Genomic DNA, 19,706 nt, shown 5'->3' with positions numbered 1-19,706 from the left:
CAAGCAAAGCCTTGGCCAGCAATTTTTTGTAGAAGTAAGGCTGCTGTTCCTAATGAGCCAACATGAACCTCACTTTTCCAACAATCTTAATGGTTTTGCTGATAATGATATTTCAGATTTAATTTTCAGAGACAATTTTAAACAGGAAACTCTCTACATCTTATTCCATATCCGTCAAAATGCAGTCTGAGGCCTGAATAGTAGGTCCCATATAAACACTAAAAATGTGGGTGGTAGCAGGGAATGCTTATGTGATGGCATTCTCTGTTGAATCAGTAAATTTTTCTTATCCTTTGCTGCTCTAAAGTAACTACCCTAGATGCAGATTTAACTTGTCTCCACTCCCGCCATCTAGTGGCTATGGATGGTAAAAGCTTGGTTTTAAGGAAGACACCTAATTAATGACTGGGGGCCGGGTACATGAAGACCAAAATCGGTTGGCTACTCCAGTTTTCCTGTTTCTCCTCACATCACTCACCCTTAACCGGGACACCTTTTCCTCCTTTGGTCATTTTAGATATGCGCAGGGATGCACAAAAAGTATGAAGAGACACACACTCTCAGAGACACGCCCCGGCACTCTGACATTTAAAAAAGGGTCTAAATTCTCTGCTTATTTACAAAGGATGGGGGGAAAGGAATTGTGGCAAGACCTAGCCAAGGAGACGTGTCTGTCTTTTTCAGTGAGTTGGGTGGGTAATAAATATATTAACCTCAGGAACGTTAACATCTGTTTGGACAAAAATAAATTTTTAAAAATTGAAGAAAGAGGAATCACTTAAATATTCTGCCGTGGAGCTTTGCAGGTCTTGCTATCCACTGGCCCCCAGAAGGCAAGCAATTCCTTTCATCCCGCTCCGCTCACCCTCCTTCCTAGCTGTCTCTGAAATATTTTAGCCCCCCTTTCCCACGCTCATCTGGTACCGGGGCTCCAAAGGCAGCACTAAGCCACCGGTCCCCTTCCCCCTCTCCTCCACCAAACAGCAAGGCAAGAGCCTTGAAGCTTCTCTTTTTTCATCTGGGGCTCGCTCATCCCTGGGGCAGAACCACCTGGATGCTCGCCCTTAGTGACAGTTGATGCTGCCTTTCCTACCTTGCGTGGGAGGGGGTGGTGTGCATGCGGCTCTTGCTCTCTTCCCTGCTTATTTATCCATCGCATAGGCAGAGCTGCGCAGAGCCCATGGGAGATGCGGGACCACTTACATGCGGGGAAGCAGCGAGCAGCCCTCTGGCTCCCTGCACCGCCCACAGCCTCCTGTCTCCACGCCCGGACGCCGGCCCGCTGGCTCCTCGTCCTCGGCCGCAGCCGCCGCCTCTGCACCCCAACAGCCTGGCAGACCCGGGCCCCTGCAGCCCCACTGCCCAGAAGTCCCAGCACCCCGCATTTCCCGTACCCAGCAATCCCGGCACCCCGCAGCCTTGAAATCCGGGCACCCTGCAGGCCAGGCACCCCGCAGCCCCGCAGTTCCCCGACTGGGGAGGAACAGTTCCTCCCCAGCACTGTTTTGAACTTGTTGCTGTTGTTGGCTCTGCATGCCTTCACCTGGCTTTTGGGAAGGTGAAAAGGAGGAAGGCATGGAGTTTGGGGCAAGTGGGTGGAGAGCTCGCGAGAGAGCTTCATTTATACTCCCCTGGTGCCTGGGATCAGGCTGCTAGGGAGCCGCTGGCTCCCCTTTCCTTTTCTGGGTGCAAGACAAAGTTGCATCTCTGTGCAACTCATCCCCAGTGCGCACTTTGCCAGGTATGTACTGCAGGGCAAGGAGCTTTCTGCTGGGTGGCAGGTGATGCTGCCTCCTTGGTGGTGGCAGCTGCCAGCCCCTGGGCTGTATAACTGTCACACTGCACCTGAGCTGAACTTGAACAGAGATGAAGGGGCCATCTGGCAAATGCTCTTGACTGGTGCAGAGGGTGACTGTGGACAAGGGCCAGAAAGAGCTCTAGACCGCCGCCCTCCGCGGGGAGCCCTGCACTGCTGTTATGAGGAGTACATAGACATCAGGTGGCAGAATGAAGAGTGCCTGCAGGATGATGCAGACACTGACAACACAGGAGAGAGTGTGCTGCTCACCATGCTAGACACAGAGTCTGGTGGGCTTTTGAGAACTCTCACACTAGCACCATGACCCTGGTGTTCTGCTCTGTGACTGGGTTCTTCATTGCAATCTCAGTCATTGCAAATGTGGTGGAAACAGTTCCATGAGGGTCTAGCCCAGGCCACAAAAAAGAACTGCCTAGTAGGGAATGGTATGCAGTGGCCTTCTTCTGCTTGGATACCGCCTGTGTCATGATCTTACTGTTGAGTACTTATTCCGCCTAGCTGAACCACCCAGCCATTACCATTTTGTGCTTAGTGTCATGAGTACCATTAATGTTGTGGCCATCCTGCCCGATTACATTGGGCTGGTCATGACAGCCTTTGTCACACTCCCAGTCTTTCAATCTTCAGGATCTTTAAGTTTTCCCGGTTCTTCCGAGGCCTGCGCATCCTAGGGTACACACTGAAGAACTGCCCCTCGGAATTGGGCTTCCTGCTCTTCTTTCTCACTATGGCTATCATCAGTTTTCCTAGGTTACGTTTTACACACGGAACAAGGTCATCAGCAAGCAAGTTCACCATCATCCCTGCAGCCTTCTGGACACCATCCTCACCATGACAACACAGGGGTAGATGCCATTGTAGGAAATGGGATGGAGACTGGACATGGGTGGGTTGATTCTGAATCTGTTAAGGCTTCCTGATACTTGAGAGTGGCTACATTTTTCTCTTAGTGGATTTATGAAAGCACTAAAGATTTGGAAAAATTATTTGCATCTGTGCAATGGGTATGCCCAAAAGATAGAAAGTACCAGGGAGCTTATTAAGTATTAATACCAGAAAGTGACGACTATGGAATTAACAGACTAATTAACGGATACAGATGGCATGTGTTTTCAACCTAAGAACCCTATCTTATTATATTTATAAAACTTGTACATATGATTATCAAAATAGTTTATAATGTATCAGTAGGTCATCATTTTTGTTTTCATTATGGCTAAAAGGTTATATATAGAGAATATTAAATCTGAAAGTGGTCAATTATACAAAATGTAATGTTTGAAAGTCTAGGTTTGCCCCCTTCCCCTCACTTTTCTTTTTAAAGAAGCATATGGCTCTCATCTCTACAGTTTTCAGAAGCTATGGGTCCCATCAGGCAAAGAGTCTACAGATTGTCCATCAAATACACAAGGATGACAGAAAGGTGTCCCTGAGATTAACGGTTACCATAGGCCAGTTGCTGTGTAGAATTATGTCTCCTAGAATTCTTTCCTTCATCCTTTCATTTGGGGCATGAAGTTTTACAAAACAAAGGAATATAATCTGAATCTGTGGTTTCTGCTATGGAGTTTTAAGGATAGAATTAAGATTATGTAGACGTTATAAGAAGAATTATGGGAAATGATTGTTATTCAAACTGCAGAAAAGTAGTAGCATTTGGCACAGTAGGAAAACTAATAAAATAAATGGAAGGAGCTGGTTAGTTTTGTGAGTTCTTAGATAATCCTTGCAGAGACACAGGTGCTCTTTCTTGAGCTCTGTGCTACATTTCTTGCCTAGGTAATGAGCCTAAGAAGAATTAGGGAATGGCTATAAGAAAAAAAGTTATTCCCAAGGATGTGTTTAAGTTTGTGTTTCTGTCTCATTTAATAGGCTTCTTCAAATGACATTGTGGTTAAAGTAAATGTAATTTTATTGGACACATTGTGATGACCAAAATTTCTCATGTCATATGGCCAACCGGTGAAATAGGTCTCTTTAAGACGAATGTTTGCCTGAATTAATGAAGCAACTAGCTAAAGTAAAATATATTATTTTGTATTTTGATGGGATCTCAAGAGTCATTGAGGGTGTACTGATGGATTTTTAAGACACAAATGAGTGAAATCTGCATCCTTTTGTTTTGATTTCCCTTTACTCTGTTGGTTGTTTTGTGATAGATAGGAGAGAATGTGAAACACATTAGCATTACAAGTGCTTACCTTTCTCACACAGGGATATTGCTTCTTTTTTCTCCTTTCCTTCTTTTTTTTCTTTTTTGTCTTCTCTTTGTGTTATGTGGAGTCATGAAAGGACAATCAGTGTGAAACTGTCATGATTTCACATTGTGATTTCAGTCATGCTTTGTAATCACGGTATTTTATCTTAAGTGTGAGCTTTTCAGAAATGCCACACAGCCTCTTTTAGTCCCATACAGAAAACAACTTTGTTTTTTAGATTAAAGAGGTGGAGCAGACCAGAAAAAGGAATTTCTGAACTTCTTGAACTTCATAGTATGAGCAATATGATTACCAAACATGACTGAAATCACAAATGCTCCTAACATGATAGTAAGTCCTCAAGTGCTTCCTGTGCAACCTGGGAGCTCTTCCAATTCACAAGTCAGGAGCATGAAGCAAACCTGTAAGCTGAGCCTCAACTCCACAGGACCAATTTCATGAAACAACTTCTGATTGTCATTAGAGAACACTTAGAAATTTCCTAAAATTGGCACTATGCAAGCACTGCCACCTCACCAAAACATATCAACTGGATATGATCTCCCAACCCTGACCAGAGAGGAGCTGCTTGTTCTTTCTGGGCTCAGTCCCTTCAAAGCAATGGAGTTTGCAAAATGGAAAGGGGAGTGCAGGGTAGTGAGGAGAGGGAGGTAGTCCCTGGCCCTGTGTCAGTCAAGATAAAATACTGTGATTTTTTAAAGTATAGGCAATATATTTTGAGTTATGATAATTTGGAAGAAGTTAAAAAGTTGATATAATCACTGGAAACACTACAGTAGATTTACAACTTTGAATTGGAGGGGTCAGTGGAGACCATGGGAGGCTGGGAGGGTAGGGGAATGGGGAGATGGATATGTACATAAGAGTGCTTCTAAAATAAATAAAAATGTTTTAAAAAAAGATTGAATTCTAGGTCAGGCAGGGCTACATAGTAAGATGCTGTCTGTACAAAAGAAAAACGAAGAGGAAATCCAGCATTTTCCTACTCTTGCCTGACCTGCCAAGAGTGTCATTTCTATACAGTGGGCAGAAGTCTACCCTGTCACAGGCTTTCTGGGCTGTAGTTGTTGAATTTTCGTAGCCACATGCTGAAGTTTCTGTCTGATAATTTCTACTTCATTATCAGAGTCATCCTTTTCTCTATTCATTTCCATCAACTTTGCATAGCTTGTGTCTTTGCTCTCTCCTTCCATTTTCTGTTGAAGAACCCAATTTCTAGTTCGGTCGTCAGTAAAACTCCAAGCAGCTCCCTGGCAATTTTGGACAGAAAAAGAAAATACTCACAAATGAGCATCATTTCATTTTCTTTCTTGAGGGAACAAAATTACCATCCAAATTCAAATAAAGTTCTATAGATACTATTTTTGAGATGACATGAACATTACTATTTAAGTAATTCAATAACATATTTAAAATTTAAAAATATTGTAAAATACCAATGTTATCTTAAAATACTACAATTACTCATAACTTAAAAAAAACCTGTTGTCATTTTGTGTGTGCAGGTGCCCCCCCCCCACCGCCGTCCCGTCCCACCACAGGGTGCATTTGGAGGTCTGTGGGCATTGGTCTGAGACTGAACCCAGGTCTTGCAGATCTGACCTACTGAGCTGTCTCTCCTGCCCTCATACACACTGTAAGAGACACAAAAATTTACCTCATTAACATTCTGATACAGAAGTCGTCTACTTTCCTCTTTTCCCTTCTGCTCTAGCTCCTGCTGTTGGAATCCCTGCATTACCCCTTGCAGTCTCCTCCCTTCAAGGTCTAGTTTATGTACTTGGTGCCTTTTTTCCTGCAGCTGGCACTGAAGCTCTTCCACTTTGCTCTGCAGCTCCTCCATTTTCTGCTGGCCAAGGGTGTTAGCTTCTTTTTCCACCTGCAATGTCTTTTGCTGAACCTGCCTGCCCTTTTCCATCTGCTGTTTTGCTCGCAAGGAAACCCATTTATACTTTTGACTTTCATTTACCAGTTCCATTATGTGTTTCTGCTTTTCTTCTAATGGTCCCTCAGGAGGGAAGGCTGGCTGGGGCTGCCCGCCATTGCTATGCAGCTCCCTCTCCTTGTCTAGGGTGTCCTTCATCTCCTGAATCTTAACTTTTTCAGACTCCAGAAGAACCTGAAGCTCTAAGTTCTGGCCTTGTTCTTCTGCTAACTGCACATTATACAACATTCTCTGTGACTCTGTTTGTTGCTGTAAATCATTTAGTAATTGCCTCTGTTGTCCCAGAAGTTCATCTAAGTGTATGTTCCTCTGTTTCTGTTCTTCTAGAGTGGATCTTAGAGACTGAAAGGGAAAATGTAATTTAGATGAACATGTTAATATTAAAAATACTGTGAAAGTGTATGACAATGACTTTGGTTACAGCAACATGGAAGTATTTGGTAATTGACGTGAAGGGACCAGCTCCCTATTTTGGCAGCCATAACAGCTGAACATGTGCTTTTCTGACCTTGCCTTTGTCACTAGGAGGTGAAATGCCTGCCTTGGGCAAGGAACCATTCAGAAGTTAGCTGGTGGTAGTGTGCTTTATGGTTCTGGGTGTGCTTTACGGACAAGTGCACTGCAATGATGCGCAGAGCATAGCAACCACCCTGGGAAGGCCTATGGGCCATAACAACCAGTTGACCAATTAACACAGGGCAAACCCTCCAAGCCTGGAGGCACACCAATCCTGAGCTTGTGTGTACCCCTAGACACTCCCCTTATTCTGCCCTATAAGATCTCTATACAGACTTCCCGGGGGTCTTTCAGATGACAGACTTGTTATCCAGCAGACAGTGGGAATTGCTTAGATAGCCAAATGGCTTGCTTACATCAAGGATATAAATAAACCTTCTCCAGCTAAATATAAATCAGATGCATTTCTACAAATGACAATCTTTAAAATAAGTATGTTCATATGCTACCCTTTCAATATATTAATGGAATGTAGTTTTAAATTTTTAGGTACTTATATATAAAGGCAAAAGAAAATGCCTATTCTTCAGTGTCATGACAAGCAGAGAAAAATTGCTGGCACAGGAGTGGAAGCCATTTTAGAGAGGGAAGTGAGGTCATGGAAAGAATCTGAAATTAAAACACAGAGGGGTGGCTGGGCAGGGGTGGCCACGCCTTCATTCCCCACACTTGGGAGGCAGAGGCAGGGGGAGCTCTACAAGTTCAAGGACAGTCTGGTCTACAGAGCGAGTTCTAGGACAGCCAGAGCTCCCACACAGAGAAACCCTGTCTCAAAAAACCAACTTACCAACCAAACAAGCAAACGAAAAACAACAAAGAGGACTCTGTGGAAAGGAAAGGAACAGCTGGGGCTGGCCAGGGAGCATGAGAAGACAGTGAGGGTGGGGAATGAATGAGAACGAAGAATGACACATGTATGAAATATCCTACTGAAAACTATTACTTAAAGATTAATTTAAAAATTAGGGATTAAAAAGGAAGTGTACAAAACAATTAAGATTTGGCTTGCATAATTATAGCAATTCTTTCTTCTGCAATGTGGATTCTTAGTAGCATGTGATAGAAAATGAACTGTACCATCTTAGATTTTTCAAAAGGACGACTCTAGTGCAAAATAGCCAGATGTCCATAGAGCATCTAAGATAGCTGCACCTTTGCTTTCTGATGTTCATTGAGGAAACTTTGCTCCAAGCGTATGTATAATCAGTCAAAAGTGTGGTAGGAGCCGGGCGTTGGTGGCGCATGTCTTTAATCCCAGCACTCGGGAGGCAGAGGCAGGCGGATCTCTGTGAGTTCGAGGCCAGCCTGGTCTATAAGAGCTAGTTCAGGACAGCCTCCAAAGCCACAGAGAAACCCTGTCTCAAAAAAACCAAAAATAAAATAAAATAAAATAAAATAAAATAAAAAGTGTGCTAGGTTAGCTGGAGACATGGTTCAGTGGTTAAAAGCACTGGCTGTTCTTCCAGAGGACCTGGGTTCTATTCCCAGAACTGACATGGATGCTTACAAACAGCTGTAATCCAGATCCAGGGAATCCAATGCCATCACCTGACCTCCTCTATTTAATGCATGAACATGGGGCACAGATATACATGCAAGCTAAACACTCATGTACTGAAATAAACTAAATACATCTTAAAACAAGGAACTGCTGGGCTTGGTGGCACATGCCTGTAATCTCAGCTACTCAGGAAACTGAGAAAGGAGAACGAAGAGCCTGAGCAATTTCATGAGAACCTGTCTCAGGATGCAAGTGTAGGAAAAGGAGCTGGAAGCAAATGTGGGTGCTACCGTGCTTGCCTAGCATGGGAGAGGTGCTGAGTACAACTGAGAATACTGTGGAAACGAAACAAAGCAAGGTATCACTAAGCAAATGAACTTCATTTGCTTTTAGTCTAAGTAAGGAATGACATGAATGTAACATTATTTTGATGATAATTGACGCATACACAGTGTGTCAAGTCAAGGGTTGTGGCTGGTGCACTTCAAATGAACTGCTATTTCTAATAGTGCAAATTATTTACTATTGTAAATAATAACCCAATTCACTGCCAAATAGATAATACTAATTAACACCTTTTGTCTTTTACTGCACATAGAAATCATGTGCATTTGTGCGTGTGAAATCAATGTCCAAAGTAAAAATGTGAGTACTTGCAGCATGCCTCTGGGAAGCAGAATATCTCAGTATTTACATCAGGAACATATTCTTTCCCCATGCATTCTCAATTCCAATACCTGGCAGTTACTAGCCAACGGAAGCATGAGATTATACATCACTTAAAGTTAGTCAATAGCAAGATCAAAGCCAAAATCAATCTAATAATTGTTGACTGGAACAGAAATCTTAGCAGAGGGGAGGACAGAATGATTGCAATTTGAATTTAGAAAAAAAAATCAGTTTTTTGCTGTACTCATTCTTCTGCTATTTAAGCTCCATGCTTGCTGCTGCTGTGTGTGCTATGTGCATAACGGTTATGCACAATTGTGCACACTTCTTCCTCTGACCCTCACAGTAAAGCAGAGAGGCACACCTGAATACTTCCAGTTCCTTTAGGTGCTCATGCTGGGCTTTCAGTGTGCTTTCTAGCTCCAGTTGTATCTGTGAAAGTTCATTTTTTAATCCTGAAACCACCATTTTTCCTGATCTGAGTTCTTCCTGCAACTCAGCCATTCTGTCTTTCCTGCCACTGTGTGACCTCTGTGGGATAACCAGCCTCAATTGGCGTTAAGTGACAGCAGGACCAGACAGAGAGTAAAAACATGCATAGTACGTATTTCCTGGCAGTCATCCTGGGTCTGCCAGAAGGCCTTGACGACAGCAGCCGAGTCAGATGAGAGATGAAATGGACCTATGGACAGCGACCACATCATCTCAGCAGATGCCAGCTCCATGGATCTCCTCTGGGGCGGGCTGGGTTGGTTCCTTGCCTACTCCCCCCCCACTGGCCACGAAAAGCCACATGCACTAGGGATACATACCAGATCCACTGCCAGTGGCCCCATAGACTGCACAGGCCCCCTGACTGACACCCATGTTCAGGGGGCCTCTTTTGGTCTTATGCTGGTTCTGCAGCTGTCAGACTGGGGTCACTGAGCTCCCTTTTACTCAGACCAGCTGTTTTTGTGGGGTTTTCTAACATGTATGTTCTTGACCCCTTTGCTCATCACTCCTACGTCTCTATAACTGGATTCCAAGAGTTCGGCTCATTGCTCAGCTGTGTGTGTCTGCTTCTGCTTCCATCAGCTATTAGATGAAGGCTCTATGATGGCAATTAAGGTAGTCAATAATCTCATTGTAGTGGAAAGGGCATTTTAGGTAGCCTCTCCACAACTGCTTAGATTCTTAGTTGTGGTCATCCTTGTGGATCCATGAACATTTCCCTAGTGCCTGATTTCTCTTTAAACTTATAATGGCTCCCTCTATAAAGGTATATTTTTCTTCTTCTCCTCTGATCTTCCCTGGAGGGATAACACAGCTGGCAAAGGCTAGGCTAAAAGCCAAAAATATGAGCTGGACTTCTTTACGTTCTTCTATATCCAATACTCTTAAGTTTGATCTCTTCACGGTGTCCCACATTTCCTAGATATTTTGTGTCAAGAATTTGTTGGAGTTAACGTTTTCTTTGGTCAATGAATCTATTTCCTCTAATGTATCTTAGACACCTATGATTCTCTCTTCATCTCTTGTATTCTGTTTGTTATGCTTCCATCTATAGCTCCTGATCCTTTACCCAGACTTTCCATTTCCAGCATTCCCTCAGTTTGTGCTTTCTTTATTGCCTCTATTTCAGTTTTTAAGCCTTGAACTCTTGGAATGGTTTCCTCGGTTTTTCTTGACTTCCCTTGCTTTCTTTAAGGGATCTGTTGATTTCTTCTATTTTTTTGTTTTTTCTTTTCCTCTATATCTTTAAGGGAGTTTGTCATTTCCTCTTTAAGGGCCTGTATCAGCTTCATAAAGTTATTCTTAAGGTTGTTTTCTTCTGCTTCATCTGCATTTGGATGTTCAGGTCTCAATGGTAAACAACCCCTTAGCATCTGGTGTTATCATATTGCTTTTTATGTTGTTGAATATGTTCTTATCCTGTCATCTACCCATCTCTTCATCCAGTGGATGCAGGTAGGTTCTGTGATTCAGGGAGTCTTTCTTCCTCCAATTCGTGTAGGTGGGGCCTGTGGCTTTAGTGGTCACTCTTACTCTCCTAGTGGGGGCATGGCCAAGGCTTACCATAATGAAAATATCTGACATTTTCATTTTTCTTAAAATGTTTAGAAATTGCTTCTCTGATCAGAGTAGCATCATAACCTTCAATCCAATATCAGCCATATTTCTAATCCATTCATCTATTGTTGCTGATCTTGCCTTTAAAGGCACAATCACCCTTTTACATTCTGAATTACCATTTTCAAGAGCCAAGGATTGTATTAATATTTCCCTGGCTTCTGGATGTGATACTGTTCTATTTACAGCTGAAGTCAATTTTTGCAAAAAAATTTGTGAATGCTTCTTTTGGACTTTGTACCATTTTAGTAAATGACCCAAACATCCTTCCTGATTCTTCAACCTTGTCCCAAGCATTGAAAGCAGCTAAATGACACAAGGCCAAGGTACGATTGTTAAATACACTGCCTTTGCAATCAACATATTGGCCCTCACCTAATAATAACTGGTCTTGGGAAATATCGATACCTCTCACCCTATTTCATTGTTCTATGGCCCTAGATTCCTCTTCCTACCATGTTCTCCTCTGTAACTGAGGACCAGATTCCAATAGTGCTTTGACCAGATCTTTTCGTGTGTTGGGGATGATTCTGTTCTGAGTTGCCCATGGATTTAACATCTGCTTCACATTGGGTGAATGCATACCATATGAAATGCCCACTTCCTTTAATCTCCTCTAATCTAATATTTGTATAGGTTTCCATTTAACTTCTCCATAATGTTGGAGGTACCTGTTGTCTGTTGGTAGTTCTTATATAATTTTTGAATACATTTAAGTTCGTTTTCAAACAATTTTGGACTGTCCTATTTCAGTTTCATTCTTTTCTCAATTCCTCTGCCTGCATCTGAGTATTTTTCTTTTTTCATTGATGAGTCTTTCTAAGTCCTGTATCTTATTAATCAACTTTTCATGTTTGAAACAAAAATCCACTGTGACTATTGTTATTATACTAATTACCAGACTCATAGTACTTATAATCATTATTATATTAATCTCAGGCATGCCATTCATCTTTCCATTTTCTGCTTCTATTTTCAACCCATCTCAAGTAGCACTATACAGAATCCTAATTCCTGCATTGTGATATTTCCCATCCTTACTGTGGGGAAGTTTTACTCTCTCCAATTCACCTGACTATTCAGATTGTCCACAGGAGTGGAAGCAGGGCTGTACAGAGAACCTTGCACTGACCATGGGAAGTGCTAGGGGACCTGGGGTGTGTGGCTACAGCAGAGGTGGGAGGCCCTTAGGTGGTAGAGCAGAGATGAGGTGATTAGTTTTTTGGGGGTGTTGCTCTTGGAAGAAACTGAGATAGTTCTTATAGGATGTTCAGGTTCCTTAAGAGGGATTTGTTACCCTGGGGATGTAGCTCAGTGGTAGAGGACTTGTCGAGAGATGTTCAAAGCCCTGTGTTCTAAACCCCATATGATATGAAAAATGTGGGTTTTTTTTAAATGAAAGAGTGAATTGGTCCCATTGAGGGATTATGGTTTCCTATATTCCCATGTGATCACTTCCTCGTATATGTGCTCCAGGCAGGATTTTATCTTCCTTATGTGATGTAGTCAGAAGGACCACTAAAAGAGCCAATGACATAATATTTGGATATTCAGCCTCCAAAACTGTGGGCCAAACAAATTTCATTTCTTTATGAGGTTTCCAACCTCATATATTCCTGTAGAGTAGTAGCAAAAAAATAAAAATAAACACCAATGGACAGGTGTTTAGGAAAACCCTTTTCACCATGCTGGCACACATTCAAGTATTTGGGAGACTGAGACACAAGGATTAGGAATTCAAGGCTATCTTCAGTGACATCATGCATTCAAAGCCTATCAAACACACGAGACCCTATTTTAATAAAGAAGGTAGGTCCTTTGCCTAATATAATAATTATACAGAGGGCAGAAGAAGGGGACAAGGAAATGAGCTACTTAGTTATCTGAAAAAAGAGCAATCCAGGAAGTTATGGTAGCAAGTGCTAAGACACTGAAGTAATTAACATTCTAGACAATGGCTAAGAAAGCCAGTGTGGCTGAAGCAGGTGGATGACAGAATATGTAACATAGAGACAATTCAGAAGACCTCATGAGGGTGCTTTTGCTCTGAATGGTTTATGTCTTAGTTAGCTTTGTCTACTTGACATAGCCTAGAGTCATCTGAGAAGAGCAATTGGGTTGTGGCATGTGTATAGGAGATTTTCTTAGTGTTAATTGATGTAGAAGGGCCCAGACCTGTGAACGGCATCATCTTTAGGCACACAATCCTGGGCTGGATATGAAAGCTAGTTAAGCATGAGGAACTCAGAGAGCAGACCTGCTGACAGTGTTCCTTGATGGTTTCTACTTTAAGTTCCTGCTTAAGTTTCACCACGTTAAGGTCCCAAGTAACACACAGAGACGTATATTAGGTACAAATGCTGCTTGGCCAATTCACTAGGATTTCTTATATGCTAGCTCAGTCTTAATTATCAACCATAACCACAAGACTTATCTTATGGAGGATGCTGGTGTTAAGCATCCTCTCTTGCCGGCGGATCACATGGCGACTGCAGAACAGAGAGTAGGAGGAAGAGCAAGAACAAAGAGGAAGACTTCCTGTTTGTCCCTGCTTAAATGTGAGTCTGCCTGCTATAGCACTTCCTGCCTGGATCTCTTTACTACGTTTTCTAGAATCCTCCTGGACTCCTAGTCCCACATATCTTGCTTTTGGCCACAGTACTTTATTTATCAACCAATAAGACAACTGTATACACAGAAGGACCTCCCCCAACATATCATCTCCTCTTTCCTGTCTAAATAAAAAGATAACTTATCTTTTATAATTACTGAAGAAAACTATAACCATAACTATCTGTCTTCAACTTCATCAAAGACCACAGAATTTTAATACATAAACTCTAGAATTGACAGATATATCTTGCTACCTGGACAGTCACCCAAAGTTCCTCTGTAATGTTGGGGCATCCATCTTCAGCCCATAGGCCACTTCTGGCCTATGGCACACTTCTCCATTTTGGCAGGAACCTTTCAGGACTGCTCATCTTGTTTTGTAAGTTCAGCAGTCACTTTCTTGTGATTCCTGCATGTCCAGTTTATACAGCAACAGTCTAGGCAAGAGTAGTTTCTTGCCCAAATGGCTAATCTTGCCATGTTGAAAGCAAACTCCATGAGTTTCTTTGATGCCCGTCTTCTTTTCTGACGTAATTGGTGTGCCAGGAGCAGTTGTGTCTCACTGTCATGAAAAACCCTAAACCATTTAAAATGTCATATTCTGTAGGTCTTTGAAAGGTTTGAAGAATAGCTACCCATCTCAAATACATCTCTGTATATCCAGAAAACCTAACTAACCTAATTATAAGTTCTGACTATTATAGGTGACTATAATCTGTATTTAATTATGCATATCACAAAATTGACCTTAAATTTGTATCAATAAATGAAAATCCATACCAATGTAAAGTATTCATCTCCATATCCTATTCCCCTTTTTTTCCTTTAAAAAGAGATTGACTGTGATCATTGCCATTTATAACCAACTCCATTTAAATGAAAACAAACATTTATAAACAATATTTGTGAATTTGGGTGTCGTTCATTCCAAACTGCTTCCTGCTGGTTGGGCGTGTTGTCCATACCATGGGGATCATGATAAAACACAGAAATCTAACCATAGTTATCTATGGCTGCTTCATCTCAGCTGTTGTGGATATAGGATCAGTTGGGCAACTGCTTCAGGGGGTTGACCAAACCGTATTAGTCTGGAAGGAATCTATAGCTTTATATTTTCTATGAAAACACAAGCAGAAATTCTTTTTCCAATTAGCCTGTCTTTAGACTTAAATTTTGAAGACAAAGCATTTTTAAAATATATAAATTGGATTAATTTAGCAGCATTGATAATCTAATGTATTGTAGCAGCTCTTGCTCTTTCCTCAGCAATTAATTTAAAGACAACAATGCAGCATATAGTATCCAGACTCTGAGTATTTTCCATATTTATGTGGCATTTTTATTATTCTATTTCTTTTACTTCCTTTTCTTTTTTCCTGAGACAGGGTTTCTCTTCTGGAGTGCTGGGATTAAAGGCATGTGCCACCACACCCAGCTACTCTTATTTCCTTCTGTTTCTTTTTCTCTCACAAGCCTACATATATTTTTAAACACAGTGTAAACCTTTAGAGGTTTTTCTTCATCTGAATCTGTCTTTACTGTAAATCTTTACCTTTTTCTGGCCACAATCTTTTAATTGTTAAACAATACCACCAAAATTAAAGCAGCTGCTTTCTTAGCTGCTGTCTTTCCCAGATGGTGGAGGTATGTTTACCTTCAGCTCTGAGAGCTTTACTCACTGCCTTGGTCTATGCTGCCACCAAGGAGCATGCTGCCGGCTTGGAGATGTGGTCACTACCACTGCCAGCTGCATGGGGCATGAACCTACAACCCTGAGATTGAGTCTCATGCTCTACCAACTGAGCTTGCCGTTTATGCTGAGTCAGGAAACCTCCCTTAAGGGAGCTGCTAGAGTCTCTAGCAAAACAGAGATCACCAGAGAAAATGCTGCTAACAAGAAGTCATGATTGTCTCTGTTCTTTTGCTGCTAAAATCCCTTTTTAAGTTTTTGTGAAGTTTACATGGAAGTTCGTAACATTACCACCAACTGCCTGGGTTATGCCTCTGCTTGACTAGTGGCGGGAAGGCAGCTTGCAGGGACTGGTGGCTTGAGGCAGTGAGAGTGCAGAATCCTAACTCCTAGAACTTTGAAGGTTGCAGGCCATCTTGGGAGTGCAGAGTCCAACCCCCAAGAGCTCGGGATGGCATGATCCTGAGCACATGGAAACTGCTCCAGTGCCGCCCAGAAGCTCAACAGGGCAAGCTGTGGCTACAGGTTCACAGCTTCCTCTGGGAACCTCGAGATTTGGGGTTATCCCACTCCTGACACCATTCTGTAATGATAAGTCTTTGATCGCTGCCATGTGGGTACACAGAATAACACACAGTCTTATAATAGTTTACAATGCTGCTGGCCAAAGACTAGGATTTCTCATCTGCTAGCTCAGTCTTATCACCCATAACTATTAATTTAAAGACTTATCTTATGGAGATGCCAGCAGCAGGTGTCTTCTCTTGCCTGGATCACGTGGCGGCTCCAGAACAGAGAGGAAGAGGAAGAGCAAGAGAGCGATTTCCTGCTTATATTATGAGTTTGCCTGCTATGTCACTTCCTGCCTGGATCTCTTTACTACGTTTTCCAGATTCCTCCTTGACTCCTAGTCCCATCTATCTTGCTTTCCTATTGGCCAACAGTACTTTATTTATCAACCAATAAGACAAACATATACACAAAAGGACCTCCCCCATTATAGACTCATTTCTTTCTTTTGCTTTTTTTATTCTGTTTTGTTGAGACAAAATTTCTCTGTGTAGCTTTGGAGCCTGTCCTGGAAGTCTCTCTGTAGACCAGAGTGGCCTCAAACTCACAGAGATCCACCTGCCTCTGCCTCCTGAGTACTAGGAGTAAAGGCTTCACTACCACCGGCAGCTCATTTGTTTCTTTTTTTAAAAGAGAGGTTGTTTTTCATTTTCTTAATTTTGGCTTTTTAAAACAAAAATATTTATAGACCTTCACAATGGTAAGTTATATTTATAGTTTCTTAGATGAAACTATGTAGGGATAAATAATTTATATAATTTTGTCCGTTTCAAAAATGCAATATAGTATATGTGTGATGTATTCATGAGATTTCTTTAAAAAAAAAAAACAAAATAAAACACACCATGATCACTTTTGGCAATGGAGGATTTGTGCAAGCCTGTGGTGTGATGTAAGCTGTCCAAAGATATTATCTTTGTAGCTATAGAGTTACTCAAGGTACTTGCAAGAAGAAAGGAAATATAACAGGCAGGTCTCATGGGAAAGGGGAATCATCCTAAAGTCTAATGACTGGAATTCATTTAATTCATGAGACATGCTGTTTTCCAAGAAGGAGAGGATGTGATTGGGATTGTATTCCTCTTCAAACTGGAACTAAAATGGCTTGAATTTTGTGCTGGTCTAACTCTGAGATGTATCTTCTTTGCATAGCTAGTCTTTACAAGAGTCTGAATACTTATAGGTCAGCAAGATTGATTTCTCTCAAAACCACCAGTAGCCATAGCACCATTCAGCAGATTTCCTAGCAAGAGTAACACAAAATACTTCTATTTAGAATAAATGTATTTTATTCTGAATATAAAGCCTACAAGGGCCTTTGTCACAACTATTTGGGAGCTGAGTTTATATGCTGTGACTACTTAATGGTATAAACATCCTTGGAGACCTGAATTTTGTGTTCACATATTCTATTTGTCAGTAACTAGATGCACTGTCTTGAAGTATTGGCCTATAATTTCATCCTTTGTAATAGTAGCACCACCTTAAATTTCTCTGATTTCCGTTACATTATATGCCACTTTGACTGATATAGGTCAGTTTTATGTCTCTATTTTTACAGGGCTTTCATTTTGAAACTTAAACAAAGTCACCCCATTTTATTGAAGACATTATGTAAATACATATTTAGTCCATTGAAACTCTACTGTTGACGCTGCAGAGGTGGCTCAGTGGGGAAAGTGACTGCCACACAAGGGTGAGGACCAGAGTTTGCATACCAGGTGTATTAACATTGAGCAGGCATAGCAACATGCCTGGAATCCCAAAACTCAGGAGGCAACAATGGGTGGGACCTGTGGAGCAACTGGCTAGCAACATGACCTAAAGGAGTTCTTGTTACTCTTGGAAGTTTCAGGTTGCCAAGGGATGATGCATCTCCTCCTTTATGACATAACCTCAGTGTGAGGGATAAATACCCTGACCTAGGGGAACTGTTTAGTTATTGCTGGACGCAGACTAGTTTTAAGCTTCCGGTGATGGCTACCCTTTCAAAGAATAATGTAAAGAATATTGCATAAAGGTAGGCTGTCTTATTTAGTCCTTATGCCTTTAGCCTTGAAGGGGAATGAGTAGTTAGGTCACTAGAAGGTTCCGTAGGTAGGACTAATTTCTAGGTAGACACCCAGGTCCAGTTAATCAGGTGACCCAATGTAAAGGAAATTCAAAACGACTTCCAAACAGACCCTTCACTGTAGCTTCTCTATATAATAATGGCAGAGACCATGAAACTTTCCCAGTGGCTTCTGGTCTCATTTAGAGAAAAGGGCACCGTTCTGACAATGGCCTTCAGAATTCAGTCTGGCCTTCTGTCACTCCTGTGATTTCATGTCTAAACTCCCTCTCGTCCATCCCATTCTTATTTAGCCATCTTTGTGTAGCGCTCTCCCTTTAGGACACCACTCACACTGTACTTTGGATCTGTTGCTGACCTCAGTCCCACTCAGCTCACCACTTCATCCTTTTCAAGCCTTTGCTGAAATACTATCTTCTCAGCAAAGGACCTGAGTGGAAAATTACACGTAGGAATAAAGGAAGTTGGCATGAGGGTACAATTGAGCAGGTGTCATAAGAAACAGCAGTAATTCCACAGACTTGCCCTGATAATAGATGTCATCACAGGTGACAATGTGCGATATGTGTATCTTTTATATATGAAATAGACAGGTTTATGATTGGTGATTACTAACGGGAAATGCGGAAATAATCTTTCAACTTTAGCAGGCGATCATAAAGAAACCTGGGGCAGCAGGAATTGTTCTCCTAGAAGGAGAACTTGGGTGGGCGGGACGGGCTGGGGCCAGAGGGAGACACTTGGGGTGGAGATAAGGAAAGAGTGTGGTGTCCTCAGGGTTCCCCCTCACCTGGGTTGATAGACCCTAGTGCAGGTCCATTCCTTGCCATGGCACTCCCCACAGCGGCTTGTTGTCTCCAGGCAGCTGCTGCTGTTAAACTTGGAAACCACTGTGCTGTGCTAGAAGCTCCGAGTCCCGGGAGGAGTGGGTTCGGGCTCAGGCCAGAGCCTCAGACCCGGGAGAGCCAGGAGGGAAGGCGGGGGTGGGGGGGGGGGTGGCAGAGGGGGAGTGGGCACCTTCCGAGCCAGACTCGCAGCTGTGCTGACCGCTCGCGCTCCCCGAGTGTGAGTTTGGGGACGAAGATGGCGGCGGCGATGGCGGAGCCCATGGGGACAGCAGGAGCGGCCGGTAAGTGCTGAGCTCGCCCCGGGCGGCTCCGGCCGCGGAGCTCGGTCTGCTGGCGTCTGAACAGATCTTTCCTCCTCCCCCCACCCCCCCCCTTCCCCGCCTGGCCGGCAGACGCGATGGAGGAGGAGGACAGACGGAGGAAGATTGAATACCGCGGGGCCAAGGTAGGAGCCGGCGTCCTGGCCGTCGGGAGGCGGGGCTGGGGCGGGCCTCCGGGAGGGGAGAGGCGGGCCGGGGCCTCGGGGAGGGGAGAGGCGGGCCCGCAGGGCAGGGGCTGGGGCTGGGGATAGCCGCCCCCTTTGGCTGTAGCAGGAGACCCAATGTCTGCACAGCCAGGCTCCTTTCTTTCTCCTGGGTGCCACAAAAAACCCTCTCTTAGCCCCGCCATAAAAGGCCAGGGAATTGATTTGCAGCCTCCGCCCTTTCACTTTCTAAAGGGAGTTTTGTGAGTGCTTCAGGCTCTGAGCTTTCTGAGTGGGTGTCTAGGGGCTTCTCTATTCTGGGGGCCACCGGTGTGCTGGTCACCAGCCTGCTGCCTTTAGGTGTCAGGGTGGCACTCTTGGGTGTGTGTGATTGGCCTGTGACAGCTGATTCCCCAAGGGGTGACTTGAGTGTGCCACAAGTGCCAGCTGTGAACTAGGCTGTAGGGGCGTTTTTTAGAAGCTTTTTTCTCCTCCTCCTCCTGCTCCTCCTCCTCCTCCTCTTCCTCCCCCCTTCTCTCCCTCCTTCTTCATCTCTGCCTCTTCCTCCTCCTCCTCCTCCTTCTCCTCCTCCTCCTTCTCTTGTATATTTCTATAGATGGTCTTGCCATGGCAGGTGACCTTTTCCAGTGTGTGGAATGGAACTTCAGAG

The 19,706-nt window shown here is 43.2% G+C and overlaps 1 protein-coding gene and 1 pseudogene across 1 annotated transcript; one reads left to right on the top strand and one right to left on the bottom strand.

Moving 5' to 3' along the window:
• Positions 1-1,784: 1,784 nt before the first annotated feature.
• On the top strand, positions 1,785-2,668 carry LOC107980332 (annotated as a pseudogene).
• Positions 2,669-5,072: 2,404 nt separating this feature from the next.
• Positions 5,073-19,242, bottom strand: LOC103164241 (A-kinase anchor protein 9-like). The gene is made up of 4 exons (XM_027391599.2): positions 18,743-19,242; positions 18,104-18,155; positions 5,696-6,325; positions 5,073-5,288 (listed from the first exon to the last, which is right to left on the bottom strand). The coding sequence occupies exons 1-4, from the start codon at positions 19,240-19,242 to the stop codon at positions 5,073-5,075; spliced, it is 1,398 nt and encodes a 465-aa protein (XP_027247400.2).
• Positions 19,243-19,706: the final 464 nt, after the last annotated feature.

Source organism: Cricetulus griseus (assembly GCF_003668045.3).
Source record: "Cricetulus griseus strain 17A/GY chromosome 1 unlocalized genomic scaffold, alternate assembly CriGri-PICRH-1.0 chr1_0, whole genome shotgun sequence".
NCBI classification, from domain to species: Eukaryota; Metazoa; Chordata; class Mammalia; order Rodentia; family Cricetidae; genus Cricetulus; species Cricetulus griseus.
This window is presented reverse-complemented; position numbering and strand designations above follow the sequence as displayed.